The following is a 17,474-nucleotide window of genomic DNA, read 5'->3' on the forward strand; positions in this document are numbered from 1 at the left end:
CGGGGCCGGGCCGGGCCGGGGCGCGAGGGGCCGGGGCCCGGAGTTGGGACTGGGCTCCTCGGCCGCTCGCCTCCGGGGTCCGCGTCTCTCGCTCTCCGCCTCTCGCGCTCTCTACTCGTCGCTCCCTCGCTCCGGCGGCAGCGGCGGCGTCACTGCCCCTACAGTAACTGTACAGTACAGCCAAAGCCCCGTATGATGCTCGCGACTCCCTTCCTGGTTTCTCCGAGGGCAAGAGGGGTCCTCCCTTGTCTTAAAGGTGCCGCAGCCGCCGGCCCCCCCCACGCCCAGACCGCCCCCCCCCACCCCGGCCTCGGAGGCCAGAACAGGCTCGGCAGGTCCCCTCTTGCCACGTCTCTGCCCTCCCGTGGGGCTTCGCCCGCTGCGCCGAGGAGACCGGGCTGTTATTAGGTTTTGTCAAGTTGGTGGGGGGGGTCCAACCCGCCCCCGGCGCGCCCCCCCTCCTCTGACCTCTCCGCCCTGCTGCGCGGCGCCGTGCCAGCTTGCCAGCTTATCTGGCCCCAGAGCTCCCCGGGGCGCGGGGGGAGCGGGCCCCCCGGGGTGGAGGGGGGTGGGGGCCTCCAGATAAACAGGCCCCCAGCCTCTGCGCAGAGGCGGGTGCGGGGGGGCGCGGGCTTTGCCCCCGACGCCCGGGGCGTGGCAGGATGGCAGCGGGGGCGGGGAGGGCTGTGCGCACCGCGAGGACCGACGCGGGCGTGGGTCGCGGCGGCCCGGGCCGCTGGAGGTGGGTGGGGGGAGAGGGAATGGGGACCCCGGGCCAGGCGCCGGCCCTCCCGGGGCCTCAGTTTGCCCAGTCGCAGAAGGGACTCGGAGGCGGGTTTTCGAATGACGGCTTTGGTCCTCTGGGCTCCTGGGTCCCTAAATGAAACAGCCAACCTGCCCGCCCGCGATTATATAAAAGAGTCGCCTCCGCCCGCTGCGCCAGGGGCGTAGCGGGGGAAGGGGTTGGCGAGGGGCGGGCTGGGCGGTTGTTTTCCCGGCTTTCCGAGTTCCCCCACCCAACTGCGGGCCGCTGGGCTGGACTGGGACCGGGCCCCGGACGTCTGGGTCCTGCGGGCCGCTCGCGCAAGGGTCTTCGTGGCTCCGGAGGGGCAGAGATGGGGAGTGGGGAGGTGTTGGCTCAGCCCAACTTTTTTCCTCGTCCATTTCTCCCACTTCCTCCCCGGTCGTGGGAGAGGTCTGGCGGGGCACGGGGGAGGGGGAGGAGGGGACACGCGGTAAGAACAGCCTGACCCGGCCCGGCCGGCTGCCCGCTGCACATAGTAGGCGCCTGGGGAGGGCTGGATGGCGCGATCAGCCGCGTGGGGGGCTCCGGGCCTCAGTTTCTCCCTTCCTCCTTCCCTCGGGCGGAGAGGGCTGGCACCTGCTTTATAGCTGCCTTTTACTGAGCGCTTCTCGAGCGGCTGGCTCTGTCCCGGGTCCTGTTTACCTCACTCTAACATCCAATCGCATTATAATCATTATTATTTACTGTTATTACCATTATTACCACCATTACTTGGCCTGCCATGGGTGAAGTGGACTCAGTCAGTCCCTCTCGGACTTCAAAGCCTCCCACCGCCCCTGGTACTTTATTGCTTCTTCGCACAACACATTAAAGGTGCCTTTCAACTCCCAAACGGGTTGAATCGGCTTTTGTAATAATAATTTGGCTTCTAGGGGAAACCCGGGAGGCCCCCAGAGGGGAAGTGCCAGCCCCAGGACTGAAACCAGCCCCTGGGAGGTAGGAAGGGACTGAGGGAGGGGCCCTGTGGGTCCTGGTGAGGGTGGAACCCAGGGACTTTGCTCTAACGACCCTGCCGGGATACAAGCCCTTTTTCCTTCCTTAAACCACCCTGCCATCAGCTTTAGGATTACAAGGGCCAAGCAGACAGACACCTTGCAGGTCTCAGGGTTGTGCCTGGACTCCTGCCTATAACTGGAGCTCGGGCCTTGCTCCCTAAATGGCCCCACCCCCTTCACCCCAACCTCCACCCGCTGGGTGACTCAGTTTCCCTTCCTGTACCACGCAGCCCCGAATATCCTGCACTGTGTCTCCACAAAGGATAAACTGCTTCAGAAGAGGCAGGGATGCCGATAGAAGATTGTCGTTGAATCCAAGTCTCATCACGCCCTGAGAAGCAGGGGTTATATAATTTCCATCTCATATGTGAGAAAACTGAGGCCAGGAGAGGGACAATGGGCAAGGACGTCAAATCCAGCACTCACCTGACTCTGGACCCTGCCAGAAGGGCTGAGGATGGCTCCTTCACCCCCACCCCCACCCCCCATGCTCACTCCTGTCCCTGCAGTGAAAGCAGGGAAGGAGGCAAAGCTTTGTCCTGAGGCCCATTCCTCAGATCCCATTCCCTCCCCTCCCCCCAACATACCCAAGTAGATACTATTTTTAGAGTTAATAGAGTATAAAAGATTGAGTTACTGTGTGACCTTGGGCAGATTACTGAACCTCTCTGATCCTCAACGTCCTTTAGAAAATAATGCTCCAGACTTCCTAGGGTGGTAACTTGCAGGACACTAGGTGGTACAGGAAACATTCTTCAGCAGCACAGTGGGGCACGATAAGGTCACTCCATGGCTGTTATTACTACTCTGGGGGCCACGCCCCTCTCCTGATCCTGGCTAGGGCAGCCATGAAACCTAAATTTCAAAGCTGAAAAATCCACACACTCAAAGCATGTTTTACCTCATCGGCAGGACCCCCCCCCCTTGGATACTTGGCAAAGGGTTCTTGGAATGTGTCACCTGGCCAGCTCCATTTGAGCAATAGAGCAATACAAAAATTAACAAATACATGACACTTGTCTCAAAACAAATTCATTCCACGGTGAGTAGGGACATCAGGTCTCCTTTTCTGATGGTGGACTTGATTTCAGGTTCTGTTGACTAGGCTGCACATTTATATATATTTTTCAGGTTCTGTTGGCTAGGCTGCACATTTATATATTTTGAGCAGATAATTCTTGTCACCATAAGCAGGGACTGCTTCTGGGGTGAGGAAACAGGAGGGCAGGGCGGGGACCAGGGTCAGGGAGCTTCTGTTCACTGTCTTTGATCTTTTGATTTCTGTATCATGCGTATATTATTTTTGTAAGTATTCTCTATGCCCTCCGTGGGGCTCGAACTCAAAACCCCGAGATCAACAGCCGCACGCTCTACAGACTGAGCCGGCCAAGCACTCCAAAGCATACATAATTTATCATGAAATTTTAAATACCTTTCTATCATTTTTGACTCTTTTTGACATTTATTTATTTTTGAAAGACAGAGCATGAGTGGAGGAAGGGCAGAGGAGACACAGAATCCAAGGAAGGCTCCTGGCTCTGAGCTGTCAGCACAGAGCCCGATGTGGGGCTCGAACCCACGAACCCATGAGATCATGACCTGAGCCAAAGGACACTCAACCGACTGAGCCATTTTTCAAGTAACATTCCTTAACTTTTGTGCTTCAGAGAACATCATCAAGAAAGTGAAAGAAAAACCCACAGCAGGGGAGAGAATATTTGCAAATCATGGGCATGATAAGGGTTGACTAGTAAAGATATATAAAGCAACCTGAAACTCAACAATAGAAGCAGAGTAACCAAATTGTTCTCAATGGGCGAAGGATTTTAGTAGCCATTTCTCCAAAAACGATATACAAACGGACCATAAAGTTCATGAAAAGTTGCCCAACATCATTAGTCATCAGGGAAATGCAAATCAAAACCACCATGAGACACCACCTCACCCCTGCTGGGAGGGGAGACTCAGAAAGACAGTAACAAGTGTCGAGGGGGGTGGGGAGAAGCCGGGGGGGCCCACCCCGGACCGCCGGTGGGACTGCGCAGGGGCGCGGCTTCTCCCAGAAGGGATCGGAGGGACCCTAGGTATGTGTCCAAGAGAAATGACAACATCTGGTCCACACAGCAAGTCGTGCCTGAAGATCCACAACAGCGTTATTCGTAACAGCCCCAAAGTAAATACAGTCCAAACGTCCACCGACGGATGGATGCGTAAACACGTCGTGTCCAGCTTTACACGCGCACGTCCTCAGGCGCGTCCACCGCGCACGCGCACGCCCCTCGGCCGCGAGCAGGAGCGAGGCGCCCGCACCCGCCGCCCCGCGGACGGACCCCGAACACATGATGCTCCGGGAGGGAACCGGACACGCGAGGCCACGCGGGGTGGGAGTCCACATGTGAGAAACGTCCAGAACAAACCCATCCACGGACGGGAGGGGCTGGTGGGGCCTGGGGAGGGACAGTGACTGCTAAGGGGGATGGGGTTTCCTTTAGGGGTGATGAAAATGTTCTAAGATTAGATTGTGGTGATGATTGTACAGCTTTCGAATACACTGAAAACCACTGAATTATATACTTTAAGTGAATATTTTGGTACATGGATGACAAAGTTTTAAAAAGCAAGGCAACACCAATATTCACAGCAGCGTTCGTCAGGATATAAAATGTGGAAACACTTGGGGCCCCTGGGGGCTCAGTGGGTTAAGCGTGACTTCTGCTCAGGTCATGATCTCACACTCCTGGGTTCAAGCCCCACATGGGGCTCTGTGCTGACAGCTCAGAGCCTGGAGCTGCTTCCGATTCTGTGTTTCTCTCTCTCTGCCCCTCCCCTGCTCATGCTCTGTCTCTCAGAAATAAATAAACATTAAAAAACTTTTTTTTACTGTGGAAACAACCGAAATGTCCTTTGATAGATGAATGGATAAACACAGTGTGGTCCATCCACATGCCGGAATATTAGTCGGCCTTAAAAGGGAAGGACGTCCTGCCGCCTGTCACCACGTGGATGGACCCGGAGGACACTGTGTGCAGTGACAGAAGCCAGACACAGAAGGACACATCGTGCGTGACCCCGCTCCCAGGGGTCCCTAGAGGAGAGGCGTCCTGTCCACAGAGACCGAGAGTGGACGGTGGGAGCCAGGGGTGGGGCGGGGAGTCAGTGCTTGATGGGGACAGGGGACAGTCTGGGGAGATGGAAGGTTCTGGAGATGCTGGGGGAACCCGTGCACGACAGTGTGGGTGTGCGTGAGGTCAGTGACTTACGCAGGTAAGAACGGTTGAGATGGCAAATTTCATGCCATATATATTTTGTCACAATAAGAAAGTAAAATACAAAGCAATGAGTCGACCCGGAAGAGGATATGAGAGTAGCAGTGTTCTAGCTCATTCCAGAAGTCTGGGGACGTGCGTGGAGCCCAGTGGATGTGCACATCCCGTTAGTGCAGAAGTGTGGTTATTTAGGAATATAATTAACATTTTTTCCTTCCAAAAAATTAAAATTGAAAAATAGAAAAGTGTCCCAAAACATTGTGACAGGGACACGTTAGACTGTTTTGAGCACATGACTGCCGGCTTTCTGCTCCCCTAGTCGCCCGGACGACTGTGTGGGAACCCAGCGCAGGCCGAGGAGAGACCAGCCGGGATCCGAGGGCACCGGGCAGCACCGACGGAGACCGCAGTGGCAGAAGGAAGAGCAAGTCTATTTTGTATTTTGAGTTTGTTTATTTATTTTGAGAGAGAGAGCACAAGCAGAGGAGGGGCAGAGAGAAGGAGACACAGAATCTCAGACAGGCTCCACGCCGGCAGCACAGAGCCTGATGCGGGCCTCGAACTCACCAACCGCAAGATCATGCCCTGAGCTGAGATCCAGAGTCGGAAGCTTAACCGACGGAGCCCCCCAGACGCCCCAGAACGGGTCTGTTGTGAAGGTCAGGTTGCTGGGTCAGATGTCGGGGGCGGGGTGGGGGGTGGGGTAGGCAAAGAACCCACAGGGCTTTTCCAGGTTTCCCAGGGGCCAGGGAGCGCCATGGTGGGCGGGGCGGGGGAGGACAGCTGGCGTGGGGCGGGGGCAGCGGCTCTGCTTTGCCCCGTCACGTTGGAGGTGGCCGTCGGACGTCCAGAGCGAGGTTGAACAGGCAGTGGACAGTCGAGTAAGGACTGTCAGGGAGAAGGTGGCCTCGGCTCGGGGGTCTGCTCTCAGGCTGCGCGGCCGCCCCCAAGGGAACATGGACAGAGAGGGTGTCCCCGGACTGGGAAGGAGGCCAGCGGGGTGCCAGGGGGGTCAGGAGACTGTCAAGTCACAGACCCCAGTTTCCAGCGAACGGGCCGAATCCCAGGGCTCAAGGTGCCGTCCTGCAGAGCGGACGCGGCAGACATTTGCTTAAAGAATGAACATTTCTCTTTAAACCTGCGGACAAGACAGATGCCGAGCACCAGGACCCCTTGTGTGGTCCCCAGGGACGGGTCACGCCAAAGGGGTCTTTACTGCCTTCTTAGATCAAATAATAGAAATAGGCAGAGGGCGCCTGGGTGACTCAGTGGGTTGAGCGTCCGACTTCGGCACAGGTCGGGATCTCTCGGTTTGTGAGTTTGAGCCCCGCGTCTGGCTCTGTGCCGACAGCTCGGAGCCTGGAGCCGGCTTCTGGCTTCTGACTCTGTCTCTCAAAAATAAATAAACGTTAAAAAAAAGAAAGGAAAAATAGGCAGAGGGTACCCTAATTCCTGCAAAGTCGTGAGCTGTGCGGTGTGTGGTACGTGAAAGCATTTCTCTAAGCCACGCTGGTTAGCACATCGATGTTGGTAAGTGCAGCCTGTGTGTGTGTGTGCGCACGCGCAAGTATATGTATGCACTCATGTTTATTGTTGATCTCAAATATATATAAATAACAATGTATTTTTAAAGACGGGTTTTTCTTTAATGCTTATTTATTTATGAGAGAGAGATTGAGAGAGAGCGTGCAGGCAGCAGGGGAGGGGCCCCAAGAGAGGGGGACAGAGGACCCGAAGCAGGCTCTGTGCTGACAGCCGGGAGCCCGACGTGGGGCTTGAGCCCACGACCTGTGAGATCCTGACCTGAGCCAAAGTCGGGCACGTAACTGACTGAGCCGCCCAGGTGCCCCTATTTATTATTAAAATTTTTAAATGTTTATTTATTTTTGAGAGAGAGAGAGTGCGAGCAGGGAAGGGGCAGAGAGAGAGGGAGGCACAGAATCCGAAGCAGCGCAGCTCCAGGCTCTGTGCTGACAGCAGGGAGCCCAAGGCAGGGCTTGAACTCACAAGTGGTAAGATCATGACCTGAGCTAAAGTCGGATGCTTAACCGACTGAGCCACTCAGGCCCCTACAGTAATTCTTAAAAAGATTCATGATCTCCCTCCATTCAGTACCAGTACAATAGCATTCTTCCAACATTCCTTTGACCCCTCCTTTTATAACAATACTACAAAATACTAGTTTTTTTCTTTTTTCTTTTTTTTTAATGTTTTATTTATTTTTGATACAGAGAGAGACAGAGCATGAGAGGGGGAGGGGCAGGGAGAGAAGGAGACACAGAACTGGAAGCAGGCTCCAGGCTCTGAGCTAGCTGTCAGCACAGAGCCTGACGCGGGGCTCGAACCCACGAATGTGAGATCTGACCTGAGCCGAAGCCGGAGGCTTAACCAACTGAGCCCCCCAGGCGCCCCCTAAGTTATTTTTAATAGTTTATTGTCAAGTTGGTTTCCATTAAAATACCGAGTTCTGATAGCAGAGACCCAGACGGGCTGGCACAGAATGGCGGAGGTGTATAGTCTCTCGTTGCGGAGACCGTACGTCCAAAGTCAAGGTGTCAGCAAGGCCAGGCTCCTCCAGAGATGTGCTCCCGGCCGCTCTCCTCGCCTCGAGGAACCCCAACGACTCCTCGGCTCGTAGACCGGCGGCCTTCTCCCTCCCTGGATCGCTTCACACGGCCTCCCCGCTGCACCAGACTGTCTCTGTGTCCAAACAGCCCCCTCTTGTAAGGACAGCAGTCATACAGGAGCAGGGTCCACCCTCCTCCAGGATGACCTCACGGTCCCTTCACTAATGACATCCTCAATAACCGTATTTCCCAAGAAGGTCACATTCCAGGGTCCTGGAGATTAGGCCTTGACCGACACGACGTGTGCACCTGTATACACGTTATCTGTCCACGTAGCTCGCTGAGTGTCACCTGTTGTCCTTGCCAGTGACCCGAGTAAAGATGCTGAGGTGCTGAAGGCTAGCTGATCAGCTGTTTGGGGGACACGTAGGTATCGGGAAGGGAGGATCCAAGACAGACCACGGAAAACACCCAAATAAACAGCAGGCCCCCCGGGAGGGGCCGTCAGGGCCTGTGCGGGTGCTCAAAAGCTAGCTGAGCAAACGGAGGCAGCTGAGAAAGTTCTGGAGGGGGAGGCAGGGCGCAGGCCTTGCTACATCCGTGTGGGAGAACTGGACCCTTAGGAAATGTTAAAAACGGTGGGGTGCCTGGGTGGCTCCGTCGGTTGGGTGTCCGACTTGGGCTCAGTCCGTGAGTTTGAGCCCCGCTTCGGGCTCCGCGCTGACAGCTCAGAGCCTGGTTGGTGCCGCGGAGCTGCGCTCAGAGATGCTTAAGATGGTGACTTAGGTAGATTTTACACAATAAAAATATCAGAGTTCTGCTCTCTCTCTCTCTCTCTCTCTCTTTTTCTATCAAGACTGAAAAAAAAAAAAAAGGAAAGCAAACGATTTCAGGGTCCAGCTCCACGGAGACCGCCCTTTTATGTCTGGCCAGTAAGGACGTTAGAAAGAAAAGGGCACGAACTGCTTCCTCCAACCACAGGGACGAGCGGCCCGGGCCCTGGCGCAGACTTCGAGGGTCCTGCCGGGGCCGCTGAGGCTACGGGCAGGGGCTCTGCGCGTCAGAGGTGCCCGGGCGCCCCGGATCGGCGTGCGGGCACCGGGGAGGCTGGGGCCCCGGGGCCGCTCCGCTCGCGCCGGAGCCGGTAAAGCAGCCTCCCGCCCAGGCTCCTCCCAGGTCCCGCGGCTCCGCCCCGCGGTGCTCCGCGCTCCCGGGCGGAGCTAACGTCTAACCCGCACGCCCCGGGCGGCCAAACCAGGTGTGCAAGTCCTGGGAGCGTTTCAGTACCTGGCAGATCGCCGCGGCCTGGAACCCCGAGGGCCCCCGGCGCCCGCGCGGCCCCGGAGCCTCGCGGGAGGAATAGTTTCTGAGCGGCAGGCCTGCAGCCTCTCAATTCTCTGGCCCATTTGTACCTGGGGGGCGGGGGGCGGGGAGAGCAGGGCACTTCACTCAGACTGTTTAGATTTGGTGTGGGAGGTAGAGGCAGGCGAGTTCCTCTCGTCCTCTGCCACCTCGCAGCTCGGTATTCCTATCTGCGCAATGGGCCCTTGCAGCCTGCTGGGCTCTCTCTCCACCTGCGTGCTGGCCTCCTGGGTGCCCCTCACTCCCAGGCTGGATGAGGGCCCCCCTGGGGCCTCTCAGAGCCTCGGCAGAGCTCTCCAGTGCTGCAGCCTGCCTTTGGGGCCTGGCTCACGTCTCTGTCTCTGCCTCTCTCTCCCTGGCCTGGCCCCACGCGGTAAGAATTTGCTTAGGGCGGTGGGTCACGTGAGAGGCTGCTACTCTACCCACCTACCCCCACCCCGCTCCCTTCCGCCCAGGAGACATGGGTGATTGTGACACCAAAGGGGTGGCTCCTGGCATTGAGGGCTGGGGCCAGGGATGCTACTAAGCCTCCCCCCCCGTAGTGCTCAGGACAGCCCCCCACCCCAGAGAGTGACACGGCCCCAAATATCCACAGTGCCGACGGGTAGAAGCTCTGGCCTGGGTCTAACTTCAATCCCGCCTGCCGGCCTCTCCCTGTCTGGGCTCTGCAGGAGGGGGTCCCGCTGCCCCCCCCCCCGCCACCCCCACTCCCCGGCTCTCAACGACCCAGGCCTCGGGCTGTCTTGCTGCGCTCTGCCCCTGCGGCCCCAGGCAGCCTGTGTGAGGCTCCGGGGGCCTCGGCTCTCCGTCTGTGCAATGGGCCCAAAGCCGAAGCCGGGTAGGACGAAGACTCAGGGAGGGTCCCCGTGGGTCAGCTTCACCTCGGTGACCCCAAAGGACAAGGCCGGACCCGATTCTGTGTCCCCCCCCCCCCCCCACTGGGAGGCAGAGAGCAGAGGAGAGCAGGCCGCCGGCGTGGGGGCGGGTGGCAAAACCAGGCCGCATTTCTGGTCCGAGTTCTTTCTTTTTTTAAAATCAGCGCAGTTGAACGCCAGGCTCCGCCCTCCGTCCGGCGCCTGCCACGTGGGCCGCCCAGCAGCCGCCCCTGCCCCCCCCAGCCCTCCTGGGGCTGGCCCGCCAGGCTGAGGCTTCGGTTTCACTTTGGTGTCACCGGTTTCACTTTCAGGCAGAGCCCGAGCGGCGGATCGAGGGATGGAGAGAGCACGGGGCGGCGGTCAGGTACCGACACCCACCGGGCCGCCACCTGCAGCTCCCCCTCCCGACCCTCCTCCCGCCTGGGGATTCTCCCAGTCAAGGTCACGGGGTCAAGGTCAAGTTCTCCACGTGACCTCGGGCGGGGCAGGCAACCTCCTCCCTCTGGGCTCCCGCCCCAACGGCCCACCGCCTTGAAGTGGGGCCGAGAGTCACGTCCACCAGAGAACGCCAAGGACAGCCCCACCATGTCCCCAGTGGGAGCGGCTGGGGCGGGGTGCACGGCAGAACAGGATGTCATGTCAGCTGACGTCACCCAGCAAGGGACCCTTGGCCCAGAAACCACTAGGAAGGAGGCTCCATGTGGTCTGAGTCTGGGCCTGGATGTGCGTGCTGGCGGGGGAGGCCAGTGTCCCTGAGGCCACCTGCCGCGGCATCTGTCTGGCAGCCCCGGGCGGGTGGCCTAGCTGCTCTGCTTGCTTTACGGCACACCTGCCTGTCTCTCGGACTCGGTGTTTTCATCTGTGAAATGGGCGTGGCCTTGTCCCTCAGCCCCACCCAGGACCCTGCTGCCCTCCTGCGGAGCCCTGGCGTGGGGGGGGGGGGATCCGCAGCCCGGGAGCAGAGTCACTGCCTCTCCAGCCAGGGCAGGAACCGCCCGTCCCCTCACTCCCCGGCCCAGGGCCCAGGGCCTCGCAGAGGACTCGCCAGACAGGACCCGGGAGTCACCTGAGGCGCGGGCAAGACAGTGTGTACCAATAGGGGAGCGTGGTTTGTTTTTTAAATAACAGATTTATTGAGATAGAATTCACATACTGCACAGTTCGCCCACTTCAAGTGTACAATTCGCTGGTTGTTAGTACATTCACACATTCACAGAGCTGTACAACCGCCACCACTAATTCTAGAACATTCCATCGCTCCCAAAGCACCTCCGCCCCCGGCACCCACAAACCCCTTCCCGTCCGTGGATGGGCCTGTTCTGCACGGTCCCGCACATGGACTCACACCCTGTGGGGGGTCTCACGTGTCCGGTTCCCTCCCGGAGCGTCGTGTGTTCGGGGTTGTCCGCGGCGGCGGGGGGCGGTGCCTAGCTCCTACCCCAGGCAGGGGTCGTGCGCGTGCGCGGTGGACGCACCTGTGGGACGGGCGCGTGCGCGGTGGACACACTGTGTGTCTTTTTTAGCTGACGGCCGGCAGGCTGGTTCCCGCTCCGGCTACAGTGACTCATGCGGCTGCGAACGAGGGCAGGTGGTAAGGTGACCAAAACAAGTGTCGGTTAGAGCGTGTCCACCCACAGTGAGTGGTGTTTGGGAACCCTGCGTGTTGTGGGGTGAGGAGCGCCCAGAAGAGGTGCCCTGGCACCCGGACATCCAGGTCTCTGCTGGGCTCCGGGAACCCCTTCCCTGCCCCTTAGGTTGGCTGATGAACCCGGAAGGTGCCCACTAGGACCCCAGAGGCTCCCAGAGCCTCAGGGGCTGGGACACAACAGGGTCAGCACAGCACCAGCCTGGAGAGCGGTCCCTTCCCTTTAAAGCAGAGGGTTGCAGGGCCGTGGTGGGCTGGGCAGACCAAAGGGAGAAGTGGGGACGACAGGGGTGGGGAGGAAAGAGGCCGGGAGGGGAAGGAGGGTGACAGAGGGGTTTCTTCCTGCCGCACGTGTCCTGCCTCCCCTTGGGCAGGGCGTCCCCAGGCGGGGAAGGAGAAGGAAGCATCACAGTCACAGGGTCCGATTCCCGTCAGCCAGGAGCCACCTGCTACTCTTTCCTTGTTATTTTTTTTAATGTTTATTTATTTTTGTTTTTTATTTTTTGTTAACGTTTATTTATTTTTGAGAAAGAGTCAGAGTGCAAGCGGGGGAGGGACAGAGAGCGAGGGAGACACAGAATCCGAAGCAGCTCCAATCTCCCAGCTGTCAGCCCAGAGCCCGACGCCGGGCTCGAACTCACGAACCGGGAGATCATGACCTGAGCCGCAGTCGGTTGCTTCACTGACTGAGCCCCCCAGACGCCCGGCCACCTGCTGGTCTGTGATGGGGGTAACTCAGAGAAGAGCACACCCAGGAGATTGGGCCTCTCCACCCCCACGCTCACGGCCCTGGGCCTTGACCTTGCTAACCCCCCTCCCAGGTCCTGGCGCTGAGACCCCACCCCTCTGCGGACCAGCCGGGAATCCAGCCCCAAGTCCAGGGATCCTCGGTGGGGACACCAAGTCCGGTGTCTGTCCGTGTGCTCAGTGGCCACTTGTAGGTCATCTCTGGGGAGATGAATCCTCTGCCCGGTGTTTCGGTGGGAAAACTGCCTTTGGGTGTCCGGTTCTAAGACTCGTGGCACGTCCTGGGCACCGGGCCCGTGGACGAGGCGCGAAGAGGTCGCCTCCCCTCTGTGCTGTGTCCTGCTAGTCCCCATTCCTGCTCCAAGTAGACTGTGACCAGTCCAAGCGCAGCCATTTTTTTCTTCTGCCGTTCGTGCTTCCGTGTCCATCCTGTTACAGCCCCCCACCCGCAAGCCCCAGGCCGTGAGGACGTGACATCACTCCAGCCCTGGTGCCGGAGCTTCAGCCCTCGGCAGGGGGGAGGGGAAGGAAGAGGGCTGCCCTGAGGGGGAGGGGGCGATCGTCCTCAGCCTGATGTTTGAGCAAGAGTTGGGGTGTGGTGGCAAGGGGCGATGGAAGAGAGAACCTTCCAGAACAGGACAGCAGGTGCAAAGACAGGGAGGCAAGAGTGAGTGAGAGATTGACATTTCTTCTCACCCCTCTCATTGTCCTCCCCTCCTCACCCCCAGGACCCCTGGGCAGCCCCTGTGCCTGCACCCTGGGTCCCCGGGGGCCACCGGAATGAGGGCAGTGACGTGGCTGTGCTTAGGAATCTTCCAGGTCCTGCAGAAAGGTCCAAGCCTGTCAGTGGGAGAAGGGAGATGGGTGTGAGGAAGGGGGTGTGGTGACTGACCGCGCTGCAGCCACACGGGGTGGGGGTGGGGGTGGGGGTTGCAGGAGGCCTGGCGAGTGGGGCAAGCCTCCTTGAGAAGGTGAATTCTGAGCAGATGCCCCCCAATCCACGAGCAGGAGCCAGGCAGGGGCAGAGGGAACAGAGTGCGAGGAGGCTCAGAGGGGAGAATGAATGTGGAGGCCGTGGACAGTGGTGCGGAGCGGGGGGGCTTGGTGTTTTGGGGGGCAGGGGGACAGGACAACTCAGGAGCCCGCCTTCCACACGAGGCAACGAGACAGGTCCCATGGACCAGGAGCTTTGTGGAGTGACAGATCTAAGGGCTGGACCCCAGGGGAGCACATGGGGGGTGTCCTGACCAAGGCCTTGCCCCGGACCCAGCTCTCTCGACTTGTTTTGCAATCGGAGCTCAGCCCCCCGCCCCGATCCCTGGATGTGCACTCCGGCACAGCTGGCAGGGCCCCCAAAACCACAGCCGCCCTTGGGACCAGACCCCCACGCTGGTCTCTGCATCGTGCTCCCCGTGAACTCATCTTCCAGGACCCCTTTGTCTGACCTGACTGCCTGGCTCGCAGGTGGCACAAAGTACCCGTTTCTTAGCCGGACGCCCGGGTGACCCGGCACCCCGCTCTACCCCCGCCCGGCCCCGTGCCAAGGCCAGTGGGGGTTGGGATGGCAGCCAATGCCCTGGTCCCCTTGCTTCCCCCACAGTGATGGAGATTAAAGGGTCCCTTCCAGGCACAGTGGGGGCCTCCTGACCCCAGGTCCCTTCCCACGTCTCCTGGGGGGAGGCCACTGCTCTGGCTGGACAGCCACCAAATATTTTGAACCCCGGCCCCCGGCCCCATGCCCAGCCAGGCCCATCTTCTCCAGGGCCCATGTTCTAGGGCCCCACTGCCCAGCCTCTACTTCCCTTGCCTGGGAGGCCCTCCCTGCTCCCGAGGCCCCTGGGGGACCCTGCTGGGGCCGGGCCGTGGACCCCACCACAGAACAGCCCCAACTGTCCGTGGGCCGGAAAGACAGTGACCGAGTGCGAAGAAGGCAGGATGGCTGGCGTTTGTCCTGGGTGAGGTTGGGTGCTCCAGATGGGTCCCAGGTCACCTTGGGCAAGCCACTCAGCCTCTGTGGGGGTCAGAGAGGAGGACAGGGGTCCTGAGACCTGCTGTACATGCTGCCCATGTTATGGGGTGCGGCCGGGGTCTGCTCTTTTCTGGGGGAGCGGCAGCCTGGGCTGACCCCCTGTGCAGGCGGGACAGGGAACAGGACCCTCCCCGAGGCCCCAGAACCTGGGGGAAGGGTCGGGCTCCCATTTCTGTGGCCCGAGGTCCCGCCACCACCGTGCGGTGTCTCATGGGAGCAGCCGGGGCTGCGGCCCGAGGTCCCCCCCTCACCTGAGGCCTCTGGTTCTGCAAGTCCTTCCCTCCGGGCCCCCCTGCGTCCCCTGGGAAGGCCGGGCAGAAACCTGAGCCTGAGCTGGAGCTGGCCTGGCTCTCCCTCCCAGCCTCCTTCCTCCTCCTGAGCCAGCCCCGCGTCGCCATGGGGATGGCCGGCCACCACCCACCTGGCCTGGGGCTCTCACACCTGGTCAGCTGGGCCGGGGCTCGGAGTGGGCGGGCACTGCCCTGAGGCCACTCCCCCCTTCACCCCTACCCCGCAGCGGACCCCTGTTTCTGGGAAACCCTGTCACAGCTTCCTCTGACCTCTGTTAACCCAGAGTCCCCGGCCCACAGAGAGGCTGGTTCCGCCTCTGACCTGGGGCTTCCTGCCTGGAACACACCTCCACCAGGGCGGCTGCCTGAGCGCTCTTCTTGGAACTTCCTACCTTCCAGAAGGTTCTGGGCCACCTCTGCCCACATGCCTCCTGCCACACCGAGTCCCAGGCTGTGGACACAGGAAGGCCACTGGTTCAGGCAGGGCTGCTGGGACGCAGAGGAAGCAGGGGCTGACCTGGCTGTGGCCTCTCAGACCATCAAACTGGGGAAGGGGTTGGGGCAGAATCGGGCTCCCCCTCACCATTTTCCCCTGGGGTGAGTTATTCCCTGCAGAGGCCGGCCTGGGCGCTCTGGTGGCCAAGCAGCATCTCTGCCCCCACCCCCCAAAAGTCATGACAACCACAGATGTCCCCAGACTCTGCCCTGTGTCTCTTGGGAGGGCAGGATTGCCCTGGGTGAGACCCCCAGGGGACTGCCTCCATGATCTCTGACCACGGAGGTCCTGGGACGCCGCACACACAGAGGGGCGCAGTCAGTGGGGCGTAAGGCCCTTGGTCTCGGAGAGTTCGAGCCCCACGTGGAGCTGGCTTAAAAATAAATACTAAATACACACATACAGACATGCTGCGTGGGAGGGAGGGGGTGCCTCACGCCGGGCTCACCCTGGCTTGTACCTTCTGACCCCTGGGGGTTTACTCTGATGTTTAGTGTGAGCAGGGACTGGACTCAACAACATCTTTTCCAAATAATTAACGGAGGGTCGCCCCTGCCCCGTCACTGTCCACTGTGGCCATTCGGGATCCTTCTCTGCGGGCAGCCCTGGCCCCACCCCCAGCGTGACAACCCCAGCATGGCCCCGGGGGGAGGGGGCAGGGTCATCCCCATGGAGATTTGGGCCTGTGCTGCCACAGCTCCCAGCTCATGTGGCACCCGGCCCCTGAGACGTGACAGGTCTGAGATGTGTTGTGAAGGCAAAATCTGTACCAGGTTCCAAAGACGTCATAGGGAAGTGAATGGCCCCACTGCTAATTCCCCGTATTGATTACACGGTAAAACGGGGACATTGTGCCTACAGTGCAGTCAATACAGCAGGCCCTCCAATCACCCTCCTCGGTTTGTTTTTGGGCCTTAAGTGCGGCTGGGAGGTCAGCTCTTGGGCCCCTGTGACGCGCACGGGGGTCCCCCAGGCCCCGCACGCCTCCTTTCCGCTCCGCCCTGCCACTCCTTGCGCCAGGAAGGGGACGGGGGCCACGGAGCTGGACGGGGAGGGCGCGGGAGCCTGGGGCCAGCGCGTGTGCTCGTGTGAATGGGGGCACTGGGCTGAAAGCAGCTTTTGCACCAACGGGACACTCGGGATCCCCCCCAAACCAAGTGCAAAAAACAAACAGTGAAGAAAACACTAGTGAAGGGAACACTCGCTGCACGAGATCCCAAAACTGCTCTTTCGTGACTGATTTGTCTTGGGCCCACGGGGTCAGAAAGCCGGGTGTCGGGGGCACTGGTGTCGCCGTGTCCACAGGGGCCCCGAGCGCGGAGGGCAGGTCTCCGTGCCGCTCGCGCACCCAGCTGTGCAGGACTCCTCAGGAGCCGAGAGGCCACTGCTGCGGGGTCCCGGGCTCTCAGGGCCACAGACACCCCGTTCCACCTGGACCCCCGTGTCAGGAGCCCCCCCCCCCAGCTCTTCCTCGAGGAGCCTGCCCTCTTGTGACAGTGACCGTCACCAGGTCTGGTGGCTGGTGCGGAGTGCAGGGTCCCCAGCTTGCCAGGAGCCTGGTCTGGGGCAGATGGGGAGAGGAGGGGCCGAGTCCTCCGGTCCTGCCCTGGGTCCCGCGGAGGGGAGGTCTCGGGGCGGCACCCACTTCTCTGGGGTCCTGACCCTGGAGATGCCCCACTTTTGCATTCACCTCTCTCAGCGCCTCGCCATCCCTGCGGGCCTCACCCCAATGACTCCCAGTCCTCCCCAAGCCCTTGGGACCCAGTGACCACAGTCTCTTACTCCTTGTCAACAGCAAGCCCGTCAGTGAGGGCCGGGTGAGTGTGACACCGGCCCACAGACGCAGCCCATCTCGGTGGCCACGCTCCCACCGGAACCCCCGACAGAGCGACAGGGGCGGACTTCCGGTTCTTTTTCGTGCTCTTCCCGACCAGGTGAGACTTCGGGGATCTAGGAGGTGGAAAAGCCTGGAAAGCTGGCTGAAGGAGCGCGCAGACTTTGACGCCCACAGGGACAAGCACAGGGAGAGGGCCCCTCCCTCGAGGCTGCGAGCCGCCCGGGCCCTGGAGGAGGACCTAGGACCACCGCCCCTTGCCGTTTCCTCCCAGCAGCTGTGGCTGAGCCCCTGGCCGGCCAGAGTGAGGTGCCCTGGGCAGTCACCCCCCGAATCTGGGCAGGCAGAGGGCACACGAGGAGCCTGCGCCCCTCACGCGCTGGCCCCAGCGACAGCCTGGAGACCCACCACTTCCTTTCTGCCGGGCGGCCGCCTAGACAGAAGTGTCTGTCCCCTGAACGTAGGGCGGGGCTGGGCGGGGCACAGGTCACAGGCGGGTCCGGTGAAGGATGTGGGTCCAGAGGTCCCCACCAAGGCCGCATCCCTCGGAAACAAAACAAAGC

General features: G+C 60.3%; 2 protein-coding genes across 2 annotated transcripts in view; both read right to left on the bottom strand.

The window, feature by feature from the left end:
• Positions 1-10,457, bottom strand: part of LOC115273403 (collagen alpha-1(XXIII) chain-like) — an 11,048-nt gene extending 591 nt beyond the window's left edge. The window contains exons 1-4 of the mRNA XM_029916442.1: positions 10,398-10,457; positions 8,921-9,045; positions 469-876; positions 7-167 (exon numbers count right to left, since the gene is read on the bottom strand). Of these exons, the coding sequence (XP_029772302.1) occupies positions 7-167; positions 469-876; positions 8,921-9,045; positions 10,398-10,457 (754 nt within the window). The remainder of the gene's footprint in view (positions 1-6; positions 168-468; positions 877-8,920; positions 9,046-10,397) is intronic.
• Positions 10,458-12,142: 1,685 nt separating this feature from the next.
• On the bottom strand, positions 12,143-17,453 carry LOC115273407. The gene is made up of 5 exons (XM_029916445.1): positions 17,403-17,453; positions 16,860-17,274; positions 14,904-15,032; positions 14,179-14,273; positions 12,143-13,102 (listed from the first exon to the last, which is right to left on the bottom strand). Exons 1-5 carry the CDS (start codon positions 17,451-17,453, stop codon positions 13,067-13,069), a joined length of 726 nt encoding a protein of 241 aa, XP_029772305.1. The 3' UTR covers positions 12,143-13,066.
• Positions 17,454-17,474: the final 21 nt, after the last annotated feature.

The sequence above is a fragment of the Suricata suricatta genome, chromosome 12, assembly GCF_006229205.1.
Source record: "Suricata suricatta isolate VVHF042 chromosome 12, meerkat_22Aug2017_6uvM2_HiC, whole genome shotgun sequence".
NCBI lineage: Eukaryota > Metazoa > Chordata > Mammalia > Carnivora > Herpestidae > Suricata > Suricata suricatta.